The following is a 21,027-nucleotide window of genomic DNA, read 5'->3' as shown; positions in this document are numbered from 1 at the left end:
CCGTTCCCCGCAATATGACCTACTGTCCCAGCTTCCTGTGGTCTCTCTGTCATCACAACCAATGAGCCAATGGCTAGGAAAGAGAGCGCGCCTGTGACTGTTTCCCTGTCCACTTTTGCTTCCTGTATTACTTCCAGTAATACTCCTGTGTTGGTGTTCTGATCTGTACGTAATTCTCAGAGACAGCCCCCTCATGCATTTTTCTGTGTTGATGGGCAGAACAGTTCAGGTGATAGAGGAATCAGGACTGGAATGCAAACACTGTGGCATTTGTTGGTTGATGGTGGTAGAGTGCTAGGTATTTGGCTCCTTTGCTGGCTTAGGTAGATAGTGCACTTTGTGGACTCCCTTGCAAAATAATAATTCCCTGTGGGCTTGAAGAACACACACGTGAGAGGAGAAAGCCTCTTCACAAAAGGGTCCCACCATTTCTCAAAAGACTCAGTTCTTCATTCTTCCAAGCCTGGACCTTTTAAGATGACTCGTCTCTTTCACAGGTCTATTGTTGCTAGGCGAGAATGGCTGCCTTGTGGGATGAATTGTATTCCACAGCAGTTCTTTTGCCTGCTATGCTGTTGAATTCATTTAATGAGACGCAGTATAGGAACACTCTTGTTTAAAAAGGCTGCCGGCTATAAGAGGAGGTAGCATTTATTGCATTGTGGCTCTGATTGAATAAGAAATGCCCAGGGATCCTCAGGTGTCTGAGACGGGTGGGTAGTTTTCTTTTTCAAGAGCTGCTATCTGAATAGAAAGACAGCAGCAGCCTCCTCCCAAATGGCAGGCGTTCTGGCAATATCTCTGTTGAAAATGAGGAAAGGTAGATTAGAAACAACCTGGCTTTCCTACACAATGGATGACCCAGTCCTGAGGGCTCACTTTAGCTGCAATGGCAAAGTGGGAGGCTGCATCCCAGTAGCTGAAGTGGCATAGAAAAAGGACTAGGACCTTTCCAGCTGTGACAGTGCACTCACAGTGGGAAAATTAGATCTGGCTTCTTGTAGAAATGGGAGAGAACTTTGTTCAGTTTGCTTTTAAATGCTAATTTACCCAATTTTACCCTTTCAAACCGTTATGCACCATCAAACTAAGCAGGAATTTTGAAATTTGTATGTCTCTGAACTTTGCGATTGGATTCTTTAATTAAAAATACATATATTAGAGGAAACAGTGTTCAAAGATGCTCTATATTAGAAGTATTGCTGGGGTTTTCATGGCAGGAACTGCAGAGAGTGTTCTTAAAGCATATTTTCTCCTTTTCTTCCCCTAATTTGTTTTCCCTTCTTTTCTCAAGTAATGCTCAAGTAAGAGAGTGTGGAATGTCAGGATCTTTCATCAAGGCAGTAGATTAGAGGAGGAAGAAGGCCTAGGAGCCAAGGTTTCTGGATGGCTGGGTGGTTTAAGAATCTGAGTTACTGGAAGGAGCCCTGATTTTATCGGATCAAACAGGGGCCAGACCTCTGAAAAGTTTTCGGACGTGATTTGACTGTAACTGGGTGGGATATGTGTGAATTGTAAGTGAGTGCATGCACATACTTGCAGGTGTGCGCTTGTGCATACATGCACAGAGAGCACCACCCCAGCTCGTACCTTATGGAGCCCTCCGTTTATGCACCTTGATCTATAGCAGCACACTGTAAGAGTGCATAGGATCTAGTGCTGCGTTGGCTAGCAGGAGGATGACGCGAGCCGCTCCAGCCCACTCAGTACTTCAGAGCTGCCCCCATACAGACCGCAGATTGCCCAGCTAAATTAGAAAAATCAAAATTAGATCTGGCTGGCTAAGGAGGCTTTTTCTGCTGTGGCACTCCAGAACAACCTTCCCAACCTGTGTGTTCTTTTATACTGTACTTTATTATGTTTCATTTTATAGTTTTAATTGTTGGAAAATACCTGGATGTAATAAATAAACATCCATATGCAATCAAATTTTGAACTCTCAAACTGGGTGGCCTGCTTTATATCCTGCTACCTATAATTTTGTTGTCAGGGTTCACAGCTGGAACAGCCAGAGGCAAGGCAAGAGCAACAGCGGCACCAGGGCTGGGGCAACAGAACTTCAGGAAAGGCAGAGTCTTAATGGCAGGGCTTAATGCAAAGTCCAAATGATAGTCATGGAACAGGCTGAGGTCAGGAATCAGAAGACTGCATAAAGGAGAACAAGGACATAGCCAGGAAAAAGCCAAGGATCGAGAACCAGGAGGACAAGAAGAGGTGCAGATACCTTGGGCAGGATAACAGGCTAGGAGACATGGCATGGCAGGAGACATGGCACCACAGGATTCACGGCAAAGAAATATACATGACACAACAGGAAGCAGAGGCAGCCAGAGTCAGGCAAGATGCAGGAGCTGAACTACAACTTGCGGGAAGCCCTGTAGCAACACAGCAAGGCAAGATACTTGGGCAAGGCCAGAGGCAGGCACAAGGCCAAGGCAGCATGCAAAGGCAGGGCCAGTCAGGCAGGAGGGAGTCCTGGGGGAAGAGCTGTATCAGAGCAGAGTGGGAGCTCCAGCAAGGCCTGGGACTGGTCCTGCAAATGTGGTGTTGGTTGCTCTGGTTGTAGCCACCGGAGCAGCCCACACACTGACATTCATGCATTGAATTCTGTGGAACTTGATGAGGAATAAAAGGAAGGATTCCAAGGAATATTTTCTATTTTATCACTTTTCAAAATCTGCTTCATCACCATCATCATTCTTATCCCTTCAGTTAGATATTCTCTCTGAAGAAAAGTGGAGAAGCCGTTTGCTGAATCCAGGGACAAAACCTGGCTGAGGTGATTCATGATTTTCTGTGTTTTATTTATTTATTTACTTTCCTTTTCTGTGGGTAAAAGAGGCAATTTGGTCTTCCTAGTTAGCTTGCATACATCAGAATGGAATACGTTGAATGGTGAAGGGCAGCTACCCATGGATAGTAGGAGCCAGTGAACTGCTTTATTTATCTTCCAAGGAAGACATGGTGAAGTAGGAAAATGAGCACAAATTCATTGATCTTTGAGAGCGCTTTGGCCATCATGGGAAAAGACAGAGTGAAGAGGCAAGGGACGTAGAAATTAAGCAAAATAGGATAGAATTAAAAGCTGCAGAAAAGGGCAACTAAAATGATTGTGTGCTGGAGCAATCGTTGTGATTCTGCGAAACACAATCTTATCTATTGCATTTATAAGATTTTGGTTCATATTACTGATGTGTAGTCATAGTATAGTTTCTGATACTAAACATTAATTGAAGATAGTGTTGTTGTTTCCCCACCCCCTCTTAATTATGTTTGTGAAAATAACTAAGCTTCAAGTTTGTGATTTGTTGCACTATTCCAAGAATGTATTCATAAACCCACTGAAATGGCTGTCTGGATTATTCCCGTGCATAGCTAACATTGTAATCAGACTTTGTATTTCACATTTGATTTCCTGTTGAATCAACTCATCATAAGAACCCAAGCATGCCTAAGATTGACATTAACTATCACATAAGCACACATTTCTCTTACATCCAAATCAGAGTGAATCTAGGATAGATGGTAACTAAAGGAACAAATGTATCTAAATCATGATTATTTTTTAAAGGTAGTACATTCATAGGATTGTGGCCTAAAATAATTTGAGTCAGGGGCTTGTAGTCAACTGTTTGGCTTCATGTGCAGAAACATCTTTTAGGTTGTTGCTTTTTCTAAATGAAGAGCTAACTTGTGGATATGAAGAAAAAAATATTGATTTAAATTGGACTTCATGCTGGACACAATTCAATAAAGCTGCCATCTGTTGTCATATTTAGAAATTAATGACAGTCAGCCTGACCTGTGTTTTGTAGTAATGCGAGGCTGCAGTCATATGAGTATTTCCCTGGGAGCAAGTAATTCCCATTGAGCTCATAGAGTCTTATTTCTGAATAGATCTGTAATGGGTTGTTCCAAATCTAGAGGGACTCCAACCATGATTCACCTGCAGCTCAGTCTCTGCATGGGCAGAACGTGTTGAAAGTGTCTGGTAAGGGTTATTGCCACACCGCTGCTTGTTATGATCTAGCAGAACAGAACTTTGGGACAGATGTCCAGAGTCTCCAATCAGCAGGCCATTCCAAAAATGCAGTAGTGCTGGATTGCATGTTATAATCTAAGAAGGGCTGCCTTCCACCCTGATGCTCTGATTAAGTCCAGAGTCTGAAATCACTGCACTACTGGAAGTTGTACAACAAAGATGGGCCAACTGCTTTCATACCCATGAACAGTCCACCTGCTGGTACTCTAGTTAGGAGGGAAGGGAACTTGCTTTATCCACATCTAGACTGACTTGTGGCACCATGGAAAACATGCCTCAGGGAAGCAGATGGATCACATAGGGATCCTGAACCCTCACAGAGTATTGAGTAAGAAACTCCAATCCTTAGCCTGACCATTCACCCACGTGCCAGGTAATTTTATGAATGGATGGATGGATGGATGGTATGGAGGAGCAGAAAGAAAAGATGGAGAAGAACCATGCCATGGGCAGGGGGTCTTTAACCTTTTGCTCCATCGCTGTCCCATTACAAATAGGAAGTGCACGCATGGGCAGAAGAATCTGACTGGGACTTTGGTGAGGTCTAAAAGTTAAAGCTTCCCTATCTTGTCACACCATGGTCTCAGTACAGCTCACCTGTTCGTTCTCTCTCTCTCTCTCTCTCTCTCTCTCTCTCTCTCTCTCTCTCTCTCTCCATTTGCATTCAGCCCTTTTCAGGGCCTAAAAATGGGACAGGATCATGCCTAGCATGACCCCAAGTGAATGGAGTGTGTACACAGTGCGCAGAAGTGCTATAACATGCTTTTGTATAGAAAATCACAGTTAATGGCAAAATCCTGCAGGAGGCGAATCAATGTCAGGACATTCTGCCCTACGTGAATTACCATTCCCATCAGTAAAGACAATATTTTTCTTCATTCCTGGTGGGTGAAGCATCTCTGGAAAAGGCTATGGTTTGAAACACAGAAAAACAAACACATTCTATTAAAAAGTCAGCTGTTACATAAAGCAGCTTTCTAAAGCGTATGTCTCAATGCAGCAGCCAAGCATCTGTTGGAGTAACTAACATTAAATAAATAAAAAAGGCCAAACCAACAAACCAGAATAGGAAGAAAAAAATGTGTTTATTTCTCTCTGTAGTTAACGCATCCACCACATTTCTAGCATATGGCACCCAAAGAGCCTTCAAGAAAAAGGTTTCTGTTAACATGAAGTAGTCACGCTCTAATCTTCTTCGAGCAGTGCCAGGCCCTTTGTGTTTTCTTTGTAACATTGCATATAATCAGACATGCGCAAATAGCAAACTGCCTCCTCGGCCCACGGAGCGCCTGTCCATGTTTCCCTTTGCCAGGCTGCCTAAGCAGAGCCGCGTGCTCCCTCCCCGGTAACCTTGTAGGGCAGCCATGTTATCAGCTTTGTCAGCGTGCCAGCACTGTTGCCATTTGTGAACATCATCCACAGAACAATGCCTGCTCAAAAGCAATAGGAAAATAAATGGCTTGGGATAAGGGAAGAGAACATGCCGAAGCTGCCATTTCAGGGCCAGTGTGGCGTAGTGGTGAAGAGCCTGGGACTGGGACTCAGACGATCTGGGTTCTAGTCCCCGCTCAGCCATGGAGCCAACTGGGTGACTTTGGGCCAGTCACAGACTCTCAGCCCAACCTACCTCACAGGGTGGTTGTTGTGGGGATAAGATGCAGGAGGAGAATGATGTAAGCTGCCTTGAGCCCTTTGTGGGAAAAAGGCAGGATATAAATTGAAAAATAAATAAATAAATAAATAAAAATAAAGTAAATAAGGGCAGATGTGCTGCCTTCTTCGAAGCTCTGAATGAGTTTGTTTCTGTCCTGATGATAAATGACATCCAATCCCCATACTGTGGTGCTTTGCCACTTCATTTATCTAAATATCCTGACAGCATTCAAAATCTGAGGTGGTTGGCAAGTGAGAGTCTTCTTCCATAGACATCTGCAGGCACCACTGGCTCAGTATGTTGTCAGGGGAGGTACTGAACCCCTTCAGTGGTGCAGCAAGGTAATTTTGGACTCTGGACTTAATGGTCTTGCACAGAGTGGGGAGCTTTACAACACTACGTTCACCATGCCCAACTAGCACATCTCTTTTGTTTCTGCTTTTATGTTAAAGCTCTCCTATCCCACCTCCTCAAAACTGCTGGGCAACCCTGAAAGATAAATAAATGGCTCTTTCCAGGCTGGCTATGGCAAGATAGCAAGAGGCAGGCATGGACTGGCAGTGTTCCAACACCCTGCTTTGAGATCTGCATGCTGCATCCAGCTTCTAATCTTGGAATCTGAACTTTGCTGTGACTCCTCAGTCACTGCTAGGGACCAAAAGAGTGTTTCCTTACTGACTCCCACCAGTTCTAGGAGCCAAGAAGGAGCCCTAAAGCAGCAAGCACCACACCATAGCTTGTGATTCTGGAATTCTCTACAATTTTGGCTTCTAGTTATATGCAAACTTGGCCAGTGAGTCCCGAGCAGAAGTATCCATTGAACTCATAGCTTCTGAATCCAATTCTTTCCCAGCTCTACAACACTGGTACATCATTTATCTTTGCTTAAACGACTGCAAAAGCTTAGTCTAATGCCAGATTAGCTATCCTTTCATAAAACTGCATTCACATTTAAAACTCAGGTTTATCAAATGAACAGCTAAAACAGATTCCTTGAGCTTGGCCTCCTTAAAACAACTGTCAATTGCTCCCCCCTGCCCACTCCATGATATTTTTAACCTATTAAAGGCCCTGACATGGGACCAGTCTTAGCTTGACGCCAAAAAGTTAGCAAAGACGACGCCAGTCTGAGTTTTGGAGTCTTTTAAGCTGCCTTAACTGTTAAGTTCTTAATGCTAATTTTAATTCTGAGTGAAATGTACTATTGTATTTTTTACTGTTATTTATATTTTATATGATAGTTATTAATTGTTGAACACCACCCAGAAGACTATATTAGACAGTATATAAATAAAATGGAAGAACAACAATTTAGCACTGTTTTGCTTTTGGAGCAAACAGACTCTGTTTTCAACACTATGTTTCCCGTCTACCATGGCATAGACTGTGTCTCACTAACAGACAGGGAGAAGGCCTGGCTTTCCTGCCTTTTTGCATGGTGAGAAGCAAAAACAGATGCAAGCCAGCCATGAAGGGTACCGGGCAGCGTAAGTTCTGTTATGTAATCATGGATTTTGCAGCATCAGATAGAGGTCAGGATTTCTAGGGGCAAAATCTTTGCTGTTATGTTTTTGCTCAAGAGAATAAAAGGTGTATGCTTAAACTGAAGTGAAGGCAGGATGTCTGGTAGAACCAAGAGCCCTCTGAATGAGTTCAAGTGAAGCAATTCCAAATGCTAAATACTGCTTGTGATCATTTCACATGTAAGAAAAGGCCTTATTCTTCTGGACATCCAAGCCTTTATTCCAAAGGTAAAAGGTTCTGGAGCTTAACTCTTACCAGAAACTCATGTTGTTCACTTGGTTTGGTTTGGTAAGAAAAGAGCAAAAGTCACTGCCATTCAGGTATGCAGTGTGGAGGATACCTGCATGAATTTAATGACTTCTGGTTCCTCTTATGTTAGACGAGGATCATTTTGAAAAGGTTAAACATCAGATTGATTTAGAAAATCAGTTGCTAAGCTTATCATACTTCCACAGCCAAAAATTTCAATGAAGCAAGAGAATTCTACAGGGTTGGGGTCTGGTTTGGTTTGTTTCGGTTTGGTTTTGAGATCCATTTTTCATAGCATGACACGGTTCATTCCAGAATGTATCATTTCTTTAGTACTTAAAATCAAGCACTGTACAAAATCTCTGTATGTTACAAATTTACATTGGCATCCAACTGGTATGCCTCCAACTGTTGGAAGACATCCATCGCCAGAACACAAAAGGGCAAAGGCAGTGGATGTGGGACAAAGAGAAAAAACATTTTGGACTAGATGTTTGAATAGAAAGAAGGAAAATATAAGAGAATAAACTGTTGGCACAGTATACTGGGAGCACTGGTTACTGTGAAATATAGCTATGAATGAGAAAAAAGTAAGCCAAATGGGAAAGTCAGGTTATTTAATAAAATATTCCCTAGTATCTTTTTAATACAGCATAGCAGATATGCACAAAGATAACTCCAGAGATGGACGTAAACATACAAGGCAAAGGTAAACAAATGAAAGACTTGTTTGCCTTATTGTATTCCACTGGGAAAGCAGTTGGAGACCAGTGTGATCCTGAAAGTGGCATTTCTTTAATATTCAGTCTCTACCTCTTTCTCATTGCTCTGCCTAAACTTCGAAAATGGATGGGCAGCCTATTCATTTTGTTGTGATCCATGTTCACGTGTGCAACAAAGCTGCAACTATATGCAGGAATACACAATCTCCCTGAAGACCTCAACTGGGCATTCAAGGCAAAGCTCCCAAATGGGGGCATGATTAAAAAGCAGCACTTAAACCAAGAGGTGGGTCAGTTCCGTAGGATCATGGATGAGGTCCAAAATGCAGGGACAGAAGCAGGAATGGGTAATCATTCCTAAGCAAAGTATAAAAACTAGGCAGTCAAGTAGGCAGAATATAATCCATGGAAATAGAGGGGGACTTGAAGAGAAGGCTGTGGTTAGATGCTGTTTGCACCTATGGCTGTGCATTCAGTCCTGCAGGATTTTTTTGGAAAAGGGCCTCCTATACCCTCTCAGGAGCCTAGATACTGCCCAGGTTCTCCACTGATGCAGCAAGGTGAGCACACACATATCCCACCAACTTCCATTGCTCTTCTTGGCACTTCTGAAGGATGCTGAGCAAAGGAGGCAAGTCAGAAGGTAAGCCAGGGAATAAGCTACGTCTTTCTCTGACAGCACAAAACTGGGTGATTGAGAGACCATTCACACTGCTACTTTTAGTTTTCTGTTTGAAGGAACAGGCTTGTCAGCAGTATTTAAATGCACCCTTAGTAAAAAGGGAGCGTGTGGATGTTGCCTTCAACATTCAACGTTTGCTGCCTCTGTGCCCAGAATGAGCCATGAGCTTTTGTGGGCCTGTTAAGAGCTTCTGCTTGTGGCGACTGGCTTAGGTTAGACCAGATGCACAACCTATTTGCTGTGGTGCACTCCTAGCAAGCATATCCATTTGAACAAGATGCATTTGCGCGCGCACACACACGCACACACACACACACACACACGATAATGTGGTTGCCTGATTCACCTCAGAGAATGTTATTTTGAGGGGTGGACCTTTTAGCCTTAGGATGAAGTGGGAGAGGGACTACCCCAAAATTCTAAAGTATTTAACTGTTGCTGTAATATAAAAAGCCAGCAGGGTGTAGTGGTGAAGAGTGCTGGGCTGGAACTCCTCCAGTCTGGGTTCCAGTCCTCACTCAGACGTGGAGCTCACGGGGTAGCTTTGAGCCAGCCACAGACTCTCAGCCCAGCCTCCCTTCCTGCTGGATCAGGGCCTGAGTGACCCTGAAAGTGCCTGCAGAACCAAGAGCACCTTTGCAGGTGCTTGCAGGCAACAGCTGAGGAGCAATTCTGCAGTGCATTTGGAAGGTCCGGAGCCAGCATAAAAGGCTGCCCTGCACTGCTGCTCTTTGCCACAGCAGCCTAAGCCATCGCTGTGGCTCCCTTGTGCTCCGGCTTGCTGCTGCCATCCTGCATTCTGCCTGCTCCTGTCCTTGTTTCCAGCCACCCCTGCCTTCCCAGGTACCTGCATCCTTACTCTCCTAAGAATGTGACTGGTCTTCCTTGTTCCTTACCTGTGGGATTTAAAAGCCAGGTGGGTGGGTGGGCTGTCCGTCCATCCAGGGAGACTGTCTGCCCCATTTTATATGCCATTTCTACTTTTCTGCTTTAGCTGATATGATTTTAGCAGCTCAAGCAGAAAGAGTTGAAGCTGTGTGTGTGTGTACACACATGCATGCCCGGGCTTCTATGCTAGCTGGATGCACATCAAGACAAAGCCTATGTGGTATAGCACTTGCTAACCTTATTTTGGGTATCGCCTTGTCCTGAAATGCATTCACCTCCTCAGCAAGAGCTGTATGAGGAAATCTGATGTGGACTGAGATGCCCATGTATTTCCTCTGCCTTTATTTTAGAGGGCAGTCCATCCGTCTCCTTTTGGAGGACTGCCAAGTAACTGCTCTCTTTTTGAAGAACTATGTTGAGTCCAAGTCTGGTTTCCAGGTAAAGAATTGTTACTCATCAACTCTTAGCACCTGGGCAGCAGATTGAACAGGCAGGTGCATGGATCATGTGGTCTGCCTCTGCCTCTGTATTATGGATGGACCATTGGGAATAACTAAACTATGCCTATTTAGGAAGAAAACAGCACTCAGTGTGGGTGACTGGGCAATACTGGGAATTGAGCAGAGCTGGGAATCCTATGCATCTTAATTTGCATAGGATTCGAACTGCTTTTATTTTGAAGGGAAAGCAACTGAGTAGAAACTTTGATTCAGATTTTGATCAGAGCACTCCCCCCCCCCCCATACAGTTCCTTCAAAATAAAAATGGTCAATTTAACCATACGTTTGATTGAAATAATGGGTGGGTTTATGCATAACAGTGAACCATGGAGATAAAGCACCATGATGGGTTGCCATGAGGTGCCAGGTTGGCACAAGGAGCCCCAGAGACATTCAGGCTCACTGTGATTGCTTTGCTTTCACCCTCCTCCTCCTTGCCTCTCGTGCCCCTAGAAGTACCCCTTTGGCAGCCATGACCACTCACCAGTTTTGGTTCACCATGGCTGTCCAAGAGTCAAGCCCTGAAGGACGAGGAGGAGGAAGCTGACTGGGCACCCCGGCTTCCTGTTGCACGGAACTCCTCTGGACCAGGAGATGAGGTGTCTGGCCCACTCCATACTGCTGCCCCAAGAATGGGGCAGCCCCACTCAACAGCTCAGGAGTAAGCTGGCTGCCACTCTGAGACAAGAGTGGGGCAGGGCCATTAGCTGGGCCTTGTTTGGGGGTAGCCCAGCTAGTCAGTCAGCCCACCTCCTGCTCCAGAGAAGCTCTCTGGGGCAGGAGGCTGGAGAAGCGGGGTGCCTCTGACAGCTGCTCCAAACTGGGGAAGCTGCCGGCCATGCTGCCTTGTCAGCCACACTCTCTAGGTAGCTGCTTTGCCCCACAATGTGTTGTGTTGTCCAAATCTGGATGACACTACAAGCAATCGCAGCAGGGAGAAACCCTAGAACAGATGTTGTCTTACCATTGCTGACAACACTGATAAATCGCAACAGTCAGCCACCAAGACTGAGTTAGGGCAACACAACAAGCAACTGCAGTTTTGCAGCATCGCTTTCTGGTTGTGTCCTCTGAATCCAGTACGTTTGTCATTTGGACCTAATGGCTCTGAATTTTCAAATTGTTCTACATCTTCATTGGACCATAGTAAAGGTAAAGGTTTCCCCTTGACATTAAGTCCAGTCATGCCTGACTCTAGGGGGTGGTGCTCATCTCTGTTTCCTAGCCGAGGGAGTCAGCGTTTGTCCACAGACAGTCTGTGGTCATGTGGCCGGCATGACTGAACACCGAAGTGCACGGAACGCTGTTACCTGCCCACCGAAGTGGTACCTTTTTATCTACTTGCATTTGCATGCTTTCGAACTGCAAGGTTGGCAGGAGCTGGGATGGAGCAACGGGAACTCACCCCATTGTGCAGATTCAAACCGGCGACCTTTTGATCAACCAGCCTAGCAGCACAGCGGTTTAAACCACTGTGCCACCTGCAGTCCCTTCATTGGAACATATTGTATAACAAACTGAAAAATAATATCAGGCTGCTGAACTTCAAATTCAGCGTGCTTTGTTATCACCAGAACAAAATAGATTGATTTCAATGTAGTTTTGGAAATCTCTTGTGCTTGCACGAGTACCCATGATGAGTGGTTTGCTCAAAGGAAGGAATTTTATTCATCTAAGGTATGAATTCATCAGTGAATATCACTTCATCCATGTTCAGTAAAGCAGTAGTTTTAGTTCACTGGGTTGTCCTGTGCATGGATGCAACATAGAGCTTCCAAGGGAGTTTCCTGTTGAGACAGCATGGGACAAACAACAGTTTAATGAAGCAGTGTTACAAAATCTTTTGGAGATTTAATGACATGATATGTGGTCTTCCTTCTCAATTAAGACCACTGTATGAACCTGTGCTGGAACCCTTTTGCCACCTGTTTGTTTCCCTGCAAAAGAAGTGTGAATTAATGTTTATTTGCAAGAGAAATGCCAGCCAAATGATTCAAAGGTGGCAGCATCTACTACTGACCACCAAAAAGTGAGACTATTTTCCTTCCCTTTTCTTGAAACTTTCTAAAAGATTTCCTTTGCACTCCAGATCAGTTGCTATTTTTTTTTATTTTTTATTTTGCAGGAAATGGCATTTTTGCCAGCATGGAGGATGCCTTCTTGGGGATGCTTTTGGGGAGCCTCATGGGGGCTATTAAATAAAACAAGTGCTCAAAGCAAAGGAGAAGTTAAAAGAAAAGTTATTTTATTATACACGTTCAGGATTGCAGTTGCTGTAAAGACAGCTGCAAATTTGGCAACAAGACTAATATTCTGCCCAGGTCATATATGAAAGCGCATTGTGCTGGTCTTTCCCATTTCAGAGTCCCAAAACTCCCTTCAGCTATTGCTCAGTACTCACTTTTATCACTAATACTGCAGATCTTTTAACTTCTGGGATTCTTCCAGTCTGGGGAGACTCCCCATGGCTAAAGCTGATCTGTCACAACCATATCCAATTAGTCCCCTAAGTTCCCTTGTGAATCTTCACAGCAAATTCAATCTTTCCATCTGAATTTATGACATCAAGCACACAAATTCCTCATTGACTCTAAGGAAACTGTATAGTGAAGCAGCACATTGAGAGATCTTTCTGTGAGTCTTTGCCTACAGAATGTCAGGCCTGGAGATCTTATCCAGACAGGGCTGGGCCACTTCTAGCCCTCCAGAGTTCTCCAGAAGGCCAAGCCCCTTTCCCCTGGTCCACCCCATTTCCCCAACCACCAAATGCTTGGCAGTTTCATGGCTTTTATGCAGGCTTTTTCTATACTCTAAAAGGTTGACATGCCTCTTCTAACGCCTAGTTACTGGCAGTAAGAGCTTTGAGCAGAAACAGCTTTATATTTCTGCCCCTGCCTCTTTGCTCTCACTCCCTTTTGCTTCACTCACCACTGGAATGTGTCTTCAAGGTCATCTCAGAAATCTTATTTGGCCCTCAGGCTGAAAAAGGTTGAACACCCCTGGCTTAGAAGGTACAGTTATTATGGCCTGGATCTCAAGAACCATGCAACAAGTCATGTGCGTCCAAGGCAGGTTTGCAATTATGTTTCAGAATCTTTTGTGGTAGGGTCTGTTGTCTTCACCATTCAAAGGAAAAAAAACCCCTCCTCTAGCTATGCTTTGGTATCTCCATGGGCACAGAGCTGCTCAGTCATACAATCTTTTGTCAAGATTCAGGTTGCTTAAAGGAATGAATCTCCCACTTTTAAGAGATGCTGATAAGCAGATACAGTGCCTAGAACTTTGAAGAGTGGCCTATGTGAATATGTTCCAGCCTCAAGTGATGGTTCCTTGTTGTTGATATTAAAGAAAACTGTTAATTCTACATAAGGTTCAAGATTTTTTAATCACAGACTCAAACATCATGATTACAAAATGGATGGTTAAATTCAAAACCACCATACACACAATTCTAGTTGGGAATATTTTGCCCACCACTACCACTAGCAGATTGGTAGCTCAAACGGAGTTCGTATTTGCTTGTGTGAGTGAACAGTGAATTCCGGAAGTATGAGTGATGCTGCCAGATAGAGGCCTGTGGGACGTGTTGAATTCACGCAGCAAGCTGTGGCTATTTTTTGTGACCTCTATGGTACTGTATCAGGAATCCCAGCCAGTCTGCAGCTTTCTGTCCAGAGTCTTTTCTGCAGCTCCTCATCATAGGAGAGATCAGCAGAATTTGTCCTTTGTTCATTGTAAAGATAGCAGCCGCCGACTCCTTCTAGCTCTGGTGAAACTGCTGCATAGATTGATGTGGATGCACCCTCTTCTGGTGTCTATGGATTAACGAAACCAAATAAAAATAATTCATTGAATGGAAATATGGTGAACAAGTTCATTAAGACATATGTAAGCACTGGTTATTGTTAGTAATGCAGAAAACTGGTTACATCCTGTGTTGAGTCCACATAACACCTGGAATTGCATAGGCAAAATAATGGCTGGGCAGGGCAGGAAAGACTAGAGATTCCCCAGGTCAGATTTTTTCTTCTTTCAATTTGCCAAGTGTACTCTATAAGCTTGTTGTTTTGTGGTCAAAAGACTTGTCAAGGTATGTCATCCACTAAGTCAAACCACATGTGACATGCAGAACAATTCCAAGTGGATGCTCCAATGTAAGCATTGTCTCTTCTAAAATGTGAAGCAAAGATGATGCATCCATTACACTTCCTCTTCCCTTCCAGTTTGCCACCATCACTTGAACTTTCTTTGTTGCTTAGAAACATCCTTGCTCTGTCAGTTGTTCTACCCCATGTGACCCCCATGGAAACTCTGCTGCTACTCTTGTTCTAGTCCCTGTTTACACTACAGAACAAAGAGCAGTGCAACTACCATGCCTCATCTGTTATCACTCTGATCAACAAATTCTAGGAACTGTTGTTCTGTGAAGAGTCTAAGAACTACAGCTGACATTCACCAGCTCCAAACAAACAAACACGCAGATCTCTGAAGATTTGCTGGAAGGAATCCATGAGAATTAAACTGGTTAAATTTTCAGCAAAAAATGAGATGTGTTTAGCGTTTTAAAATCTTTTTTAAACCTTTACCTCAAAATTCTAGAATTCCAAGTAAGTTTTGTTTAAAACCAAATTAAATCTGTACTTTCCCCAAGTACAATTCAATTAAGAGTCAATCCTTAACGGAAATGTCTTATTTTTCCTATCATCAAGCAATAAAAAGTGGATAATCTACTCTCCATGTGACCTTGCAACTGGTCTGCCCCCAAATTTTTTAAACCATTGTGAAGCAGTTAAGTGGGGAAGATATTTAAGAAATGATGCTGCTTACTCAATTTCATTCCAAAGTGAAAAAATAGAAAAGGAGAGGTAAATGAGTTGAGAAAAGAAGACAGAAAACATATGAAGGCTTAAAGTTTAACCAAGAAAGTGTTCTGATTTAAAAAGTTATGAAGTTTTTTAAAAGGTGAGGCAGGAGCAATTTTTCCAGGGCTGGCGGAAGAACAGACCATTTTGATATTGCTATTAATATAGTTCCTTTAGCCCTGCATGGAATGCCTTTATGTTCATTAGCCAGCATGAGAAATACAATGATTGACTTAAAGGGCTGATTGGGATTGAGTCGATTTTCAGTCGTTTCTGAATATCAGGTGATTCAAGCTGGCTCAGTCAGCATTGTGGGTTTTCAGAAACGCTAATCTCTTTGCAAATGTCAGCCTCCGGCCTTTTTCTTACATTTGTACATGGAAAGAACTGGAGGCTGCTGCATGCCGGAAGAGCTATTGGGAAGTGGGGCTTATTCCCTGCCCTGGGTTTGGTCCAAGATTTTTCAATCTGTATACCGCAGTGTTCCACATAACTGGCCAGTTGTTCCTTTCGCAGTAGGAGAATTAATGCATTTCTGAAAGCCACAATGATATGGAAATCTCTAGTGTAATTACTCATTTTACCAGGAAGAAATGTTCTTTAATCCACCACAAGCAGATGAAGGTGTAGGCTGAATGTATAATATATTTCATTCAGTAATGTGATATGAACTGGAGACCATAACTGTGGCAACAGCAAATGAAGATTGTGGGGTTTAAATCCAGGATAGTAAAGTGAACTACAGGATATGATTTGACACAAAGAATTCTCATCAGAGTTCTTTGCTGTCAGAAAGAAAACTAGTACATGTCAACAACAAGGCCTAATTGAAAGTAAAGATACGTATTCGTATGATACCATTTGCCTCACATTTAACAGAACACTTTAGAATATGTAATACTGAAACATTCATAGACTGCATTTTTAATTATGGATTTTGATTTTCTTCATCCCATACTGAGCTTGTGTTTCTCAGAGATCCCACATTTTACAAGAATTGTTTTGTTTCAAAAACCAGACTAGCAATTTCATCTCATTGAGACCAAGAATTTACCAAAGGAGATCTGCTTATTTTTACCCCACCTTTCCAACTATTTGAGGTAACTTGCAAACATGATTAAACTTTATCATTTTGTAATCTAATCAAATCAGGGGGGGAAAAGGTTGGAAACTATCAGCAGCATATACTATTCTGAAAGGTTCTTTTGTGAATCAAAGGCAGGACAGAGATGACAAAAGAGATCGATGAGCTTATAAAAGTTTGGTTTTTAGATGTGTTGTTCAGCTCCTTGGATGGCCTAAACAGGTAGCTTTAAAATGTTGTCTATACATGGAAGTGATGCTATGAAAAGGAAGTACTGATACCTCTTCTGGGAATGCTTTTCAAATCTTACACACACAGTTCAGCTTTTCCCTGTGCCAACACCTGGCTCTTGATGGGATTTCCAGCATGCCTTTGTCTGCTAAACTTATTAAGGAAGCGAAAGATATTTATAAAACTAGAGGTATTTCTGAAATATGTCAGTGAAGAAGTTTAAGGATTTGAAAGGTCAAAACACCCTTCTAAGATTGCAGACTTTACTCCAGAACAATGGGCATTTTCTTCTGCACAAGTACTTCCAATATGGATGCTAAACAGTTTTGTAGATAAACTGAGCCTTGTAACAGCTCCAAAAAGTTGGATACGTTTGCTTTATGCATGTGACCTAATTAAAAGTGCACAAGTAATATAGGCAGATTCTCTTCCTTTATTTTTCCATTTCTATTCTGTGTTCTGGTTCACAAAGAATTAGGACTTCTCTACCCACCACTGTTCTATTTTTAATTATTTTCATTTTGGGAGGAAAAATTGCATACTTTACACATTTTCCTCCGAGGTCAGTATTTCTTTGCCTTTCCTTATGTTCTATTAATCAGCCACAAGGTAGTACTGTGGTATAACTACAGTATAATATAACTTTTTGGGAAGCATTTATTCCAGTTTGAAATGTAATACCAGATTTTAATAAACACCTTGTATAGAATAGCTCTAAGAATCTAAGTACTGAAACAGAATCTCATGATGCATGGTGTCGTCAGTCACTGGGCAGTGAGGAATCCTTCCCCTCCGCCCCATGGACCTCAGAAAGTTGGCATATAAAATCTAGATACAGATAATTTACCAGGTTCATCAACATACCCTCTGCCCCCATTCAAGTTTGAAATCCAAACTGCCAATGAATCAAGGATATTCCATTCAGAAATGACTGGGCTCACAATAGCACTGCAAACTCAATTGCATGACCAAAAAAGGGAATTTCATACACAAGTCTTTACCTAGCTAGTTACCTCTTTTCCCTAAAGGACTGAGCTACAACCTGAGATCCAGAGCTAGACTTGGCCCAGTGACATTTAGAGTCCATAGCTTGCTAACATCACCCAAGACACAGCAGTTGTCTACATGCTCCTCATCCCACCTCTGTGGAATTTAATTATCTAAGTCTCTTTCACTCATAGCCTTTTTGAGTTCCGGACACAGAAAAGGCCAATGCACAATGAATTACTCTAGAAACTGGGTCAGAATAGGAACATTCACTAACATGGAAAGGAACAAAATGCCATAGATAGGTTCTTTGAAGACTGAGGACTAAGACAAAGTATTGGACAAACAAATTGAAAATAAAATAAATCTTAAAATTAGCATAGTCTCCTAATGTCATTTAGGTTATGTTCTTATCCAGCCAAGAGATGCAATTCACATAAGCATCATATGCATATACAATTAGAGCTAAACATCTTTGAACACTCAAGACACATGAGATTAAATAAAGATGACAGTTTGCATTTTGTGCAAATGCTGTCCTTGTTAAGTAAAGAAAAAGACTGCAATCAACAATAAATGGCAGACAATTTGGTACACTGGTCTGCAGGCTGTCCTTTCCAAATGTTGCAGAGAAATCTAAGGCAACAATCCACAAAGCAAGCAATCCAACAAAAACAAACAGAGAACTCTAAGTCATCCTCAGACTAGCATTTTCCATATACGGTGGTACCTCAGCTCACGAATGCCGCAGTTCAGCAACCAAATCAGGTCGCAAACAAAAATTTCATTAAAAATTTGACTCAGGTCACGAACTCTGCATTGGGTGGCGACCGCGATTGTGGCCATCTCCCCTGGCCCCCCCAGAGTGGGGATATGGTCATGATCGTGGTCGCGCTCGTGCAGGGAAGACAGGTGCAATTGCGGTTGTGCTCTGGCGTGGGTGTGGGGAGATGGCTGCGATCGTGCTGGGGGGGGGTGCTGGAGATGGCCACGAATGTGCCCGTCTTTCCTGCACGAATGTGCCTGTGATCGCGCCCCTCTCTCTTCCCTGTGATTATATATATATATATATGTTTACAGAACTGATTAACTTTATTTACATTTAACCTTATGGGGAAATTTGACTTGGTTCACAATGGATTTGGGTTGCAACCAGAGTCATGGAACGGATTGAGTTCGTGAGCTAAGGTACCACTGTAATTTTATTTTAATCTTATCCTATCTTTATTTATTTCTTATTTTCCCTCTTATTTTGACATCCCATTTCTTGCCACCTAGTTTCCCTTTTAAATCCCTCTTATTCCCCCCTCTGTCTCAGGGACACACCAGAAGATCTGAGAGGAAGCCATTTTGTCCTCCACAGGAAGGTTTCACCTGGGCTATTGATACCAAAGTTGTTTGCACTGCTCATGGAGAGAGGGCTAATTAAATACTGGATCTTCAATGAAACACAACAGCACTGCCTTTCTGTAGCTCATCTTCCTCCGCAAATTGCAGGCAATAAGAATTGCAGTCAACTATGAACAGATAGTTTTGCTACCGATTTTTGTAACCTTTTCTGGCCAAAAAACACTCCAGATCAATCATTATGAGTTACTTTGTAAGAAATAGTGAACATATAAACAATTTGTATTTAAAACAATGGCATTTTATTGTACACACAGAGAGACACACGTACATTGTCATGAGCTGGTCTTTTCCTCTCTCTTTTTCTCTCCAGAGGATTTTGACAAGAATGTGGAAGCAAGATATTTTCACCAAAACTTAACTCATTACAAAACAGTATCAGTCAAGTAGCATTCTCTTTGAGATGTGGGAATACTGTCTGCCCATGTAAAGAGTTCAACCTGTAAGGAAACATCACCTTCCCTCCGATTCAGAAAAAAGTTCTGAATCAAGGTGGCTTGCTGCTGCTTGAGGGCTAGATGGTTAGGTACTTCTCCATTGATCTGCTGGCTTTGTCCGTCATCTCCTTACAGGATAAAGAAACTTCCCATTCAGCTCGGAAATGTATCCATCTTTTTCCAAGGTGGGCTGGTTCTCATGCCATGTCTGAGACTCTTCACTTAGGTAACCTTGAAACTGCAACGTCATTTAGCCACCTCTGCCTCCCCTGCAGAACTAGACACATGTATCTGAGCAGACTGGACTGTGTGAGAGCTGCTCCCTGTCACTCACACAATTTTCTTTTGTACAACTGCCTGTTGCACCAGGCAGACAAAACTAAATCGATAAACTAACTCCCACATTAAGGCCACAGGGGCAGCCCAAGGTCTGCAGGCGGCGTACGGCCTGTGGAGGTCTTCACTGAAGCTCACAGTGGGCGTGCACACCATCCCTGCCTGCCAGGCAACCCGTTTGTAGCTGCGTTTCCTTTCCTGCTTGGCCAGGAGAAACAGAAGCTGCTTCTTCTCAATCCAGCATGAAAGAGAACTGGATGGGGGGGGGGGGGTAAGCATGTGAATGAAAGAAAAAGTGTTAATGGCACGAAGGAAAAACTGTTTATGGGGGGAAGGTGGAAGGCAGGTGGAAGGATGGGGGTAGACGGATAAGAGAGAGGGAAGGAGAGTTGCCTTAAATGAGACAGAGAGCTAGATAGACACAACTGAGTGTGAGGTGTAATTAACTGGATGATGGATGAATGAGAGCACACAGGTAACCCCCTCCTGTTTTGGATATGGTCCTCCTCACCACCAGTTGACTCTTAAAAGGTGCTGCAGCAGTGTTAGATCTGCTTTTACATTTATGTAATCCAGCGCTCAGATTGGTAAAAATAAGTGTTCTTTTTAATTTACTTCTATACTATCCTGTGAGGAGAAACATACACACCCTGTATAAGCTGACATTTTAGACTAAAAAAAAAAATCAAAGTACTAGGTAAGAAAAGATGCCTATATCAGTTTCTCCAAATAAGTTACACAACCTTCAGATGATTTGCCTCCCATATAATTCCAAAAATCCTAAACGAGTAGTATGTGCTGCAGAGCTAATAAATAATGCAGCTTTGGTTTTTATTTTCCCGTTGGTGGTGCTTCATTCAGAATGGTATTAATAAGACAGCAGAAAGAACATGCTATAAATATAAAGTGCTGCATATTAAAAAGTACTTTGGTTATGGCAACAAAAAGGAAATACAGCAATTGTAAACTGCAGTTTACAATTCGATACAAGTGAAACCTGCAAAAAACCATGGTGTGCTACTGTGCAGGGTTCCAGCTAGCCAGCTGCACCCTCTTCCTTTTATTCCCTCCCCTCTTGGTCATCCATTCCCCCACCCCGCAAAGGCAGCCCTTGCATGTCTACCTAGCATATTCACACTCTGGTTTTTATTTAATTTAACCTTATTAGGGCTTTCCCGCTGGGTTCTCCCATGCCTGTAGATACCTCCCTCATTGTATGTAGATGGCACTGTTTTGGCTATAAAAGAATCATCAATCAAAAATGAGTAAATAAGATGCGCAAAATATGGCATTATACTTGATTTTTCTTATTCCCTGCAGATAGCTGGGTTGGGCATATCATGGGGGTGGGAAAGAGGCAACTTGATCTAGCAATCTGGTGTTCCCTGGGGGGCTGGCCAGGGAAAAAAATCATAGAATCAC

General features: G+C 42.8%; 1 protein-coding gene across 2 annotated transcripts in view; it reads right to left on the bottom strand.

The window, feature by feature from the left end:
- Positions 1-13,627: 13,627 nt before the first annotated feature.
- LOC123024679 (E3 SUMO-protein ligase ZBED1-like) overlaps positions 13,628-21,027 on the bottom strand; it is a 125,155-nt gene continuing 117,755 nt past the window's right edge. For both annotated transcript variants that reach the window (XM_044432721.1, XM_044432729.1), the window contains one exon: positions 13,628-14,076. In XM_044432721.1, coding sequence (XP_044288656.1) covers positions 13,888-14,076 — 189 coding nt within the window. In that variant the 3' untranslated portion in view covers positions 13,628-13,887. The remainder of the gene's footprint in view (positions 14,077-21,027) is intronic.

This window comes from Varanus komodoensis, unplaced genomic scaffold (genome assembly GCF_004798865.1).
Source record: "Varanus komodoensis strain SLA01 unplaced genomic scaffold, ASM479886v1 scaffold1, whole genome shotgun sequence".
NCBI classification, from domain to species: Eukaryota; Metazoa; Chordata; class Lepidosauria; order Squamata; family Varanidae; genus Varanus; species Varanus komodoensis.
This window is presented reverse-complemented; position numbering and strand designations above follow the sequence as displayed.